The following is a 12,146-nucleotide window of genomic DNA, read 5'->3' as shown; positions in this document are numbered from 1 at the left end:
GTGGAGAAATGGGAGAAAGTTCAGTTTTTTTCTCCCTTATTGGTTTCCCCCGTCGAACGTGACCATATACAGGTGAAACTCGGAAATTTAGAATAGAATATATATAAAAGGTTCATTTATTTTGAACTTATATTCATATATTATTAAATTAATATATGATATAGACTCATGACATGCAAAGTGACATATGTCAAGCCTTTGAAAATTATGGCTTACAGCTTGTGAAAACCTACATTTAAATATATTATGTTTGCCTGGATACACCTGAACTTTACATTGTCATATTTATTGCTCTGTTTTATTGCCTTTATGTTCGGTGCAGCCCTGTGAGGCAACTTCTGTTGTGATATTGGACTATGCAAAACCATTTAACTTAAACTTAAACTTACTTAGTACTTTTTATGGGCCTCTATTACCACCCTGAATATCTCTCCCGGTTCGCCACCCTCTTTCACATCATGAAACACTCCTCCTTTGACGTTACAGAAGCTTGATGAAACAATGCCGCTGTGAAATTACTGTTCTGAAAGGAAAATGCGGGCCAAGCAATTATTACGTGTGAACCTTTTATGTCTGACAACTTTTTTTTGGCACTTCATCCTCTGCCCTGAGAACGACTCTTGACATGAGTCGAGACGCGTTGGGAACAGTAAAAAAGATATTGCCTGCAGAAGTATCTGTGTGGCATGGAAATAATATTCAAACACACTAGTAAGTGAGTTTTCTGTGTGCCTCGGATTTCATTCAGTTATTTTGCACATTCAGCTACTTTGATGCTTTGATAAAACTTTACTGTCCACTGTCTTTTCACTCGAATGAAAATCGATGTGATACTTTACCAAGGCTTCATCTATGTAGGTCTGTTGCGCTTGTGGAATTAAACATACTGAATTAAGGCATTCAATTGGAATTATAGAGCATTAAATCGGACTTGCTGCCACCTGCATAAACCCTGGTTTGGGAAAACTACTAAAAGGATCATGCAAGATTGCTCTGTTTTATGGCCTTAATGTTCGGTGCAGCCCTGTGAGGCAACTTCTGTTGTGATATTGGACTATACAAAACCATTTAACTTAAACTTAAACTTACTTAGTACTTGGCATGGGCCCCTTTTACTTGAATTAATTAATTAACTAATTAATTAATTAATTAACGCCTTAATGCGGCGTGGCATGGATGCTCTCAGCCTGTGGCACTGCTGAGGTGTTATGAAAGACCAGGATGCTTCAGTAGTTCCCTCAGCTCTCTTGCATTGTTCAGTCTCATGTCTCTCATCTTTCTTTTGGCAATGCCCCATAGACTCACTATGGTGTTCAGGTCAGGTGAGTCTGCGGGCCAATCAAGCACAGTAATCCGATGTTTTTTGAACCACGTTTTAGTACTTTTTGTAGTGTGGGCAGGTGCCAAGTCCTGCTGGAAAATGAAGTCAGCGACTTCATAAAGCTTGTCTGCTGAAGGAAGCATGAAGTACTCTAAAATTTCCTGGTAGATGGTTGCGTTGACTCTGGACTTAATAAAGCATAGAGGACCAACAAATCATCACAGACTGTGGGAACATTTTGACACTGGCCTTCAAGCATCTTGGATGTGCTTCTCCATTCTTCCTGGAGACTCACGATTTTTGACCCTATCTCCCGCGGTGCTCCTGCGCAGTCATTTCTCCCGCTAAACTCCCGATTTTACAGTGAAGGAAACAAGTATGATGGTGGGGGATATATTTGCATGAACTGGCTACTCTGACCTGGAGAAGAAGTGCCTCTGCCTCTCTATCTATCAGCACTCTTTAGCCGACTCAGTGCTGTTTGCATAACTATTCATTTAAACTCGACACCGCTGCTATGGGAGACATCATCCACTTTGGCTTTGCACATTGTGCCTTTTACCATTGAGCGGTCCCACAGGACAGCCCCACAGCGCACACACAGCCCCACAGCGCACACACAGTCCTACAGCGCACACACAGCCCTACAGCTCACACACAGTCCTACAGCGCACACACAGCCCTACAGCTCACACACAGTCCTACAGCGCACACACAGCCCTACAGCGCACACACACAGCCCTACAGCTCACACACAGTCCTACAGCGCACACACAGCCCTACAGCGCACACACACAGCCCTACAGCTCACACACAGTCCTACAGCGCACACACAGCCCTACAGCGCACACACACAGCCCTACAGCGCACACACACAGCCCTACAGCGCACACACAGCCCTACAGCGCACACACACAGCCCTACAGCGCACACACAGCCCTACAGCGCACACACATAGCCCTACAGCTCACACACAGCCCTACAGCGCACACACAGTCCTACAGCGCACACACACAGTCCTACAGCTCACACACAGCCTTACAGCGCAGACACAGCCCTACAGCGCACACACACAGCCCTACAGCTCACACACAGTCCTACAGCGCACACACAGCCCTACAGCGCACACACACAGCCCTACAGCTCACACACAGTCCTACAGCGCACACACAGCCCTACAGCGCACACACACAGCCCTACAGCGCACACACACAGCCCTACAGCGCACACACAGCCCTACAGCGCACACACACAGCCCTACAGCGCACACACAGCCCTACAGCGCACACACATAGCCCTACAGCTCACACACAGCCCTACAGCGCACACACAGTCCTACAGCGCACACACACAGTCCTACAGCTCACACACAGCCTTACAGCGCAGACACAGCCCTACAGCTCACACATAGCTCTACAGCTCACACACAGCCCTACAGCTCACACACAGCCCTACAGCTCACACACAGTCCTACAGCGCACACACAGTCCTACAGCACACACACAGTCCTACAGCGCACACACAGCCCTACAGCGCACACACAGCCCTACAGCACACACACAGTCCTACAGTGCACACACAGCCCTACAGCGCACACACAGCCCTACAGCACACACACAGTCCTACAGCGCACACACAGCCCTACAGCGCACACACAGCCCTACAGCTCACACACAGTCCTACAGCTCACACACAGTCCTACAGCGCACACACAGCCTTACAGCGCAGACACAGCCCTACAGCTCACACACAGCCTTACAGCGCACACACAGCCCTACAGCTCACACACAGCCCTACAGCTCACACACAGTCCTACAGCGCACACACAGCCTTACAGCGCAGACACAGCCCTACAGCTCACACACAGCCCTACAGCTCACACACAGTCCTACAGCTCACACACAGCCCTACAGCTCACACACAGCCCTACAGCGCACACACACAGTCCTACAGCGCACACACACAGTCCTACAGCTCACACACAGCCCTACAGCGCGCACACAGTCCTACAGCTCACACACAGTCCTACAGCTCACACACACAGTCCTACAGCTCACACATAGCTCTACAGCGCACACACAGCCCTACAGCTCACACATAGCTCTACAGCGCAGACACAGCCCTACAGCTCACACATAGCTCTACAGCTCACACACAGCCCTACAGCTCACACACAGTCCTACAGCGCACACACACAGCCCTACAGCGCACACACATAGCCCTACAGCTCACACACAGCCCTACAGCGCACACACAGTCCTACAGCGCACACACACAGTCCTACAGCTCACACACAGCCCTACAGCGCACACACAGCTCTACAGCTCACACACAGCCCTACAGCGCACACACATAGCCCTACAGCTCACACACAGCTCTACAGCTCACACACAGCCCTACAGCGCACACACACAGCCCTACAGCGCACACACACAGCCCTACAGCTCACACACACAGCCCTACAGCGCACACACACAGCCCTACAGCGCACACACAGCCCTACAGCGCACACACATAGCCCTACAGCTCACACACATAGCCCTACAGCTCACACACAGCCCTACAGCGCACACACACAGCCCTACAGCTCACACACATAGCCCTACAGCTCACACACAGCCCTACAGCTCACACACACAGCCCTACAGCGCACACACAGCCCTACAGCGCACACACACAGTCCTACAGCGCACACACAGCCCTACAGCTCACACACACAGCCCTACAGCTCACACACAGCCCTACAGCGCACACACACAGCCCTACAGCGCACACACACAGTCCTACAGCTCACACATAGCCCTACAGCGCACACACACAGTCCTACAGCGCACACACACAGTCCTACAGCTCACACATAGCTCTACAGCGCACACACAGCCCTACAGCTCACACACAGTCCTACAGCTCACACATAGCTCTACAGCGCAGACACAGCCCTACAGCTCACACACAGCTCTACAGCTCACACACAGCCCTACAGCTCACACACACAGCCCTACAGCTCACACATAGCTCTACAGCTCACACACAGCCCTACAGCTCACACACAGTCCTACAGCGCACACACACAGCCCTACAGCTCACACACAGCCCTACAGCGCACACACAGTCCTACAGCGCACACACACAGTCCTACAGCGCACACACACAGTCCTACAGCGCACACACACAGCCCTACAGCTCACACACAGCCCTACAGCTCACACACAGTCCTACAGCGCACACACACAGCCCTACAGCGCGCACACAGTCCTACAGCTCACACACAGTCCTACAGCGCACACACACAGTCCTACAGCGCACACACAGCCCTACAGCGCGCACACAGTCCTACAGCTCACACACAGCCCTACAGCGCGCACACAGTCCTACAGCTCACACACACAGCCCTACAGCGCACACACAGCCCTACAGCGCACACACATAGCCCTACAGCTCACACACAGCTCTACAGCTCACACACAGCCCTACAGCACACACACAGTCCTACAGCGCACACACACACAGCCCTACAGCTCACACACAGCTCTACAGCTCACACACAGCCCTACAGCACACACACAGTCCTACAGCGCACACACACAGCCCTACAGCACACACACAGTCCTACAGCGCACACACATAGCCCTACAGCTCACACACAGCTCTACAGCTCACACACAGCCCTACAGCACACACACAGTCCTACAGCGCACACACACACAGCCCTACAGCTCACACATAGCTCTACAGCTCACACACAGCCCTACAGCACACACACAGCCCTACAGCGCACACACACAGCCCTACAGCGCACACATAGCCCTACAGCGCACACATAGCCCTACAGCTCACACATAGCCCTACAGCGCACACACAGCCCTACAGCTCACACATAGCCCTACAGCTCACACATAGCCCTACAGCTCACACACTCACGTTCACACCGTCATCACGCATTCATCGCTCTGTTTGTTTTTGTACTTCATTAGCATGAGGGAACGAGAGAGTCGGCTGGTCAGCCCCTCCCCTCAGCGTTACATGGACACGTTACTCACACCACACTATGTGACTAAATAATGTTTAAAAAAAAGCATATAGTCCTTTGTAGACCTTCAAATCCTCAGATTATAACATGCAAATTCTTATTTAACGCTTTATGGCATAGTGTTGTCCTCAGGACACAGAATGCCAGAAATTATTATTATTTTTTTATTTTTTTTATTTTTTTTAAATAATGACCATACATGTTTCTGTCCAATGAAATCATGGGCTGAAGTAGGTAGGAGCATTTGTGTAGGGGTGGAGCAGTCCTTTCAGGATGAAATTTCACAGGTGTTGCATATGCCAGATAACGGTAGCATAATTATCATGTGCATGAATATGTCAAGAAGCATATTAGATTGTTTACACATGTTTTTTGTTTGTATTTATTTACTAAAACAATGTTTTTTTAGTTTATTGCATCAAGGCAACATTGTAGCACTTTTGTTGAAAAAACAAAAATAATGTTAGAGATAGGGAAGAGCTCGAATGGAAAAAGTTTGTTCTGTCAAACCAAAAAGTGGGTTGGAATATGTTTTTGCCTTTAATACAAAAATTCATGCCATAGAGTGTTAGGCATATAATATTTTCTGCAAATGTTTTTTAATTGAATCTAAGATTGTTTTAATATAGCCTATTTTCCATTGTTTTTCCTTTACATTTTGTCCTCACTTTTTGAGCTCAAGTGTCTGACTTTTCACTTGTCTCTCGACTTGTGATACTCTTTAACAATTTGTCCTTAGTGGAAAACAGAATCATTTATGGAATATCAATGAAACAATATTTCCAGAACAAGTTTCCTTCATCAGGTTTAAGTTGAATCACAGAAATAAATGAACTTTTCCACAATGTTAAATTTTTTTTTTAAAAGACGCCGGCTGTGTCTATTACCCCCCTGAATATCTCTCCCGGTTCGCCACCCTCTTTCACATCATGAAACACTCCTCCTTTGACGTTACAGAAGCTTGATGAAACAATGCCACTGTGAAATTACTGTTCTGAAAGGAAAACGCGGGCCAAGCAAATATTACGTGTGAACCTTTTTTGTCTGCCAACTTTTTTTTGGCACTTCATCCTCTGCCCTGAGAACGACTCTTGACATGAGTCGAGACGCGTTGGGAACAGTAAAAAGATATTGCCAGCAGCAGTATCTGTGTGGCATGCAAAAATCCGCGGACTCACCGCTGTACCAGTGTGTGAGTTTGTTTAGACTCTGCATCAACTTATGCAAGCAAACAGGAAGCGGAAGGCAGTTAGTGGCATTATTAGTGGTTTTGCAATAATATTCAAACACACTAGTAAGTGAGTTTTGTGATTCATAATTCTGTGTGCCTCGGATTTCATTCAGTTATTTTGCACATTCAGCTACATGCTTTGATAAAACTTTACACTCCACTGTCTTTTCACTTGAATGAAAATCGATGTGATACTTTAGCAAGGCTTCATCTATGTAGGTCTGTTGCGCTTGTGGAATTAAAAATACAGAATTAAGGCATTAAATTGGAATTATAGAGCATTGAATCGGACTTGCTGCCACCTGCATAAACCCTGGTTTGGGAAAACTACTAAAAGGATCATGCAAGATCACCGGTTTTATGAACCATTCCCATATTTCACCTTTGCATCTCTGCGAAAGTATTGCACAATCACTGTTTGAAATGCACTATCGGATCATGTTTTTCATAACTGTAAAGCCAGTCTTTGAGCGGAACAAACCAAATGTTTAAAAAAAAAATGTGTGAAAGTGCTCTTAGGCGTCTTGTTCATCACACCGCTCACTTGTTTGGTAGCAAATAGAAATGATAAGTAGCAGTTGATTTATTGATCTATTTATGATTTCTGCAGATGAGTGATGTGGAGGCTGGAGGCGCCACAGTCTTCCCAGACTTTGGAGCATCCATCAGGCCCCGAAAGGTGAGATGAGAAAAAACTTGACCTTAAAAATGCAATATTGCTGTATGGTCCAAAACACAATCAACTGCAGTTTTGGCTGAATTTGTACATATCCTTATTCTGCAGTTGTTTGCTTGTTCAAGATTATTTAGGCGTTAAACTCTATTACAGCTAATGCTATGGGATTGTAACTGTAATGAATACTCTAGTCTAGTTTGTTTTTTATGGACTTGTGAAAAGGCCATCCACGCCTTCATCAGCTCGAGGATAGACTACTGTAACGCCCTCTACACTGGACTTAACCAATCACTCCTCAATCGGCTTCAACTGGTACAAAACGCAGCAGCTCGTCTCCTCTCCAACACCTCCAGACGCTCACACATCACCCCAGTCCTCCGCTCTCTCCACTGGCTCCCGGTGGCGTTTAGGGTGGACTTTAAGGTCCTGATGTTTGTGTTCAAGGCCATCAATCGTCTGTCCCCGGCCTACCTCGCCGAATTAGTAACGGTCTACGAACCAGCCAGAACTCTGCGCTCCTCTGAACACTCCTCCCTCGTCACTCCCAAGTTCAAATACAAAAAGTTTGGAGGCCGGTCATTTGCCGCGCGAGGCCCAAAGCTGTGGAACGCACTTCCGGTACAGTTTCGAAACATCACAGAGCTGAGTGTTTTTAAATCACAGTTGAAGACACATCTTTTCAGAAAAGCTTTCGATACATAGCCACCGACTCGATTGCTGTTTTTATGTGTTTTTGTATTTATTGTTGTCTACTGTGATTCTTGTTTTTATCCTGGAAAGCGCTCTGGGCACCTTCTGGTTGTTGTTGGGCGCTATACAAATAAAATTTGACTGATTGATTGTGTCCCACGGCAGCATCAGCTTTCCAGAAGTGTCGAGTGCCGTGAGTAATGTACATAGTTGACAAAACACCAGGACGTTGCGTGTGTAAAGTGCGCTGTTGCAATAAGCCACTCTCAGCGTGAGTCCATGGGGCCGAGCTGCAGCTGTCAGAGGCTCGTCTCCTGCTGCTTTTTTTTCTTTTCTTGCCATTTATTTACAGGGAGCCACTGAGTTCACCTCTTGCACTTTTTCACCTCCACAGGGCACTGCTGTGTTTTGGTATAATCTGTTCAAGAGTGGAGAGGGCGACTACAGGACCAGACACGCCGCATGTCCCGTCTTAGTGGGGTGTAAATGGGGTGAGTTAAAGAAGAAGCTCTGACAATGCATTTCTGCCATCAATGGTTTAGTACAGTATAATATGTCAGGCAGGTGAAGTGTCCTGCCCGAGGATGAGACTTGAAGGGTCAACGCTATTGGCTCTGTGCATTGGAATATCTACCTGCCAAATATCAATCAAAAGCTGTTTACAAAGCTTTTGATTGACCAAATCTACTACACCTTCTTGTACACCATTGACAATGCTTATTCTTTGTTTCTAGTGTCAAATAAATGGATTCACGAGCGAGGACAGGAGTTCAGGAGACCTTGCGGCTTGACAGAAGTTGACTGATAACTACAGAAACTTCAAAACTGAATCTACAACAACACTCCTTTTCTGTGCCTTGTTTTGTTTTTACACAGTTTGTGCAACTTGAAAATACTCTCTCCATGACTTGATTATGCCATATGTCTTATTCCCCCCCAAGAAAATACTTTATTTTATAACAAACTAATTACATCAATAGCATCTTAGTACAACATAAGTGATATACTGTTGATGTTTACTACAGTAACATGGTTTTAACGCGTTGCCGCTCCTCATCGTTTGACACCGTTCAAAAGTTTGGGGTCAATGTTAATGTTGTGAAGGCCTGTTCTAGTTGTAAACGGGTGTTTTTAATGGAATACCTACATAGGTGTGCAGAGGCACATTGCTCCAGTGTTCATATGGAACATTGTGTTAGCTAATCATGTTAAAGGATAGTTGATGATTAGAAAACCCTCGTGCAATTATGCTAGCACTGCTGAAAACTGTTGTGCGGATTAGAGAGGCTGTAGAACTGGCCTGGGTGACCCCAAACTCTGGAACGATAGCGTATGTTCCTTTTTTCTTTCTTTCTTTCTTTCTTTCTTTCTTTTTATTTATATAGTCTTATAAATTATTCCTCCTGTCACAAATTGTGGTCTTCATTCAAAAAGGAAAATGTGAATAAATGTCTTTTTGATACAATTTTTTTTTTGTCTCTAATATGTTGTATTCGATCTTTCATTGAATTCATGAATATTCCAAACTCGTGGTCTATAAAATATGAATAAAAAGGACTAGACAAACACTTAAAAAGGCGGAAAAAACATAGCCAATGGCTGTGTTAACAACATGCAGTACATCATGTGATGCTTTTTCTGACGCGTTTACGTCAGTTTTTCATTGCATTTTTGTCACGCTTTTTGTTGCTCTTTTGTGGCTTTTTGTTGCTTTTTCATCTCTCTTTAGTCATGTTTCAGCTGCTTTTTGAAAAAAAAAAAAAAATAGTGTCATTGCTGCTTTTCCGGCACGTTTTTGTCACTCTTGTGCAGCTTTTTTTTTTTTTTTTTGGGTCACTTTTTTTCATCCACATTTTCGTTGCTATTTTGGGTAAAGCCAAACTGGAGAAAATGTGGTCAGTTCAGGTGGGGGTTAAGAGGTTAAAGTTTGTGTAAATATGGTCATTTTAAACCTGTATGACGTTTTTATTTGCACAATATTGAAGAAACCATTTTATAGTACAATCTTCAATTGACCTAATAAACACAATTTACTCCGTTTGTAGCCTCCATCACGTCATTGAGACCTGTAAACAGGTCTTAAGGTGGTGGACAGTTGCAAGTACCTGGGTGTTCACCTCAACAATGAACTGGACTGGTCCCACAACACCAACTGCCTGTACAAGAAGGGCCATAGTCGCCTCCACCTTCTGAGGAGACTGAGGTCCTTTGGAGTGAACAGGCCTCTGCTCAGGACTGAACAAGCTGGTCAGGAGGGCCAGCTCTGTCCTGGGCTGCCCCCTGGACTCTGTGGAGGAAGTGAGGGACAGGAGGGTGTTAGCCAAGCTCACCTCCATCATGGACAACACCTCCCACCCACTGCACGGGACTGTAGAGGCGCTGAGCAGCTCTTTCAGTGGAAGACAGAGACACCCTCAGTGCAAGAAGGAGCACTACCACAGGTCTTTCATCCCCCACTGCTGTCAGACAGTACAACAAGACTGTGAAGTAACATGTGCAATTACCACCATGCAAATCTACGTGCAATATTCTCTGTACCAGCGTCACTAGGACTGTAAACTTTGCACTGCCAATGCTGACCTTTTATAGTCTGTTCTAATTTGTATCTATTTTTGTTATTTCTGCCCCTTAAAGGTGCATTATGCAACTTTCTATGCAAAAACAAGAAGATATTTGTGCATATTTGACCTTGTAGTGACCCAGCGGCTGCGTGAGTGGTCAGCATTTTACTTTTGAGCACAGTGGTCTCTACAACGCTCCAGGATCAATTGTTTTTTAGGTTTTCTGGTGAGAGGCTCCGTCAGCAGTGAAATCCTTCCAAACAGTTGATCCTGGAGCGTCGTAGAGACCACCGTGATAGAAAGTAAAGGCTCTGACCACTCATACAGCCACTCGGTCACAACAAGGTCAAATATGCACAAATATCAACTTTTTTTTCCACATAAAAAGTTGCATAATGCGCCTTTAAGATGTTTGCTTTTACTCTTTGTACAGATGAGATACCTATTTTACTATTTAACTATTTTCACATTCCCTGTCTATTTTGCACACCCTGAGTGATCTTATTGAGAGCCAGATGTAACAAGTGAATTTCTCCATTGTGAGATCAATAATGGATTATTTTATCTTATCTTATCTGAAGAATTGGGATGCTCGCAATGCGTAAGGCACCACATCTATACATTTTAAAGTTGACACACATCCTCTTTATCTATAAACAAAACAATCAGGTACACGGCCAAAAAGCAATTGTGCATTTGACTACTCCTAGCCAGTTCTCAAAATAAAACCCTATTTGCCATAGCCTACAGTGACGAAACAAAGGGAGAAACATGAGCCGTTACTTCACACATGATTAACTGTTTGATAAAATAAAATGGCATGTCATATCTTGGGCTGTTTCACTTCAGGGCATCTCCCATGAGACTCTGAAATATTTTCTGCCAAACAATTTACAGCTCCTTAAAGACCAGTAAGTGGTGAGATTTCTAACACCCTGAAGAGGCAGATTAAGGTCACGGCTGTCAACAATTAGATGAATGACATAAAAGTGAAATATAACTTCCCTTTGCTGCCTCCACTGTTTTTGTCAGAACATTTTGGTCTGCTGCTTTTGCCCCATCCTTCTTGGTCCAGATGGAAGATGAGCCCACGTTGCACCGACATGAATGTGAGCAGAAAAACATGTTTTCTTTCATTTGATTTTTCAGATCAACATAAGGCATTGTATCGCTTACATTTTGGTGTTGCATGCATGGACACACACCCTCCAAACTGCAGCTCAAGGGCTTCCCTTCCCTGATTCCCCTTGAGAGGTTTACACTGCGTTCCAAATTATTATGCAAATTGTATTTTTGTGTCAAAAAGGTAAAAAAATAATAATAATAATGAAACTCATGGATGGTGTTGTGTCTCGGGGCTCTATGAATCACTGACATTAATCTCAGAGGCCTGGGATGATTAGTTTTCAGGTTAAGCCCAGTTAAGGGAAAAACTACTGAAAAAGGGTGTTCCACTTTATTATGCAGATCATTTTCAAGCAATATGGGAAAGAAAAAGGGTCTCTCTGCTGATGAAAGGCATGAAATAGTTGAATGCCTTGGTCTAGGTATGAAAACCTTCGATATTTCATGAAAGATTGAGCGTAATCATTGTCCTGATAAGAGATTTGTGGATGATTCAGAGCACACTCGGGTTT

At 45.1% G+C, this 12,146-nt stretch overlaps 1 protein-coding gene across 2 annotated transcripts in view; it reads left to right on the top strand.

Moving 5' to 3' along the window:
- p4ha2 (procollagen-proline, 2-oxoglutarate 4-dioxygenase (proline 4-hydroxylase), alpha polypeptide 2) overlaps positions 1–9,385 on the top strand; it is a 39,952-nt gene extending 30,567 nt beyond the window's left edge. For both annotated transcript variants that reach the window (XM_079565979.1, XM_079565980.1), the window contains exons 12-14: positions 7,193–7,261; positions 8,343–8,439; positions 8,683–9,385. In XM_079565979.1, coding sequence (XP_079422105.1) covers positions 7,193–7,261; positions 8,343–8,439; positions 8,683–8,753 — 237 coding nt within the window. In that variant the 3' untranslated portion in view covers positions 8,754–9,385. The remainder of the gene's footprint in view (positions 1–7,192; positions 7,262–8,342; positions 8,440–8,682) is intronic.
- The last annotated feature ends 2,761 nt before the right edge of the window (positions 9,386–12,146 follow it).

Source organism: Gobius niger (genome assembly GCF_951799975.1).
Source record: "Gobius niger genome assembly, chromosome: 11".
In the NCBI taxonomy this organism is placed as follows: domain Eukaryota; kingdom Metazoa; phylum Chordata; class Actinopteri; order Gobiiformes; family Gobiidae; genus Gobius; species Gobius niger.
Note: the sequence above shows the minus strand (reverse complement) of the source record. Positions and strands in the feature narration are given on the sequence as shown.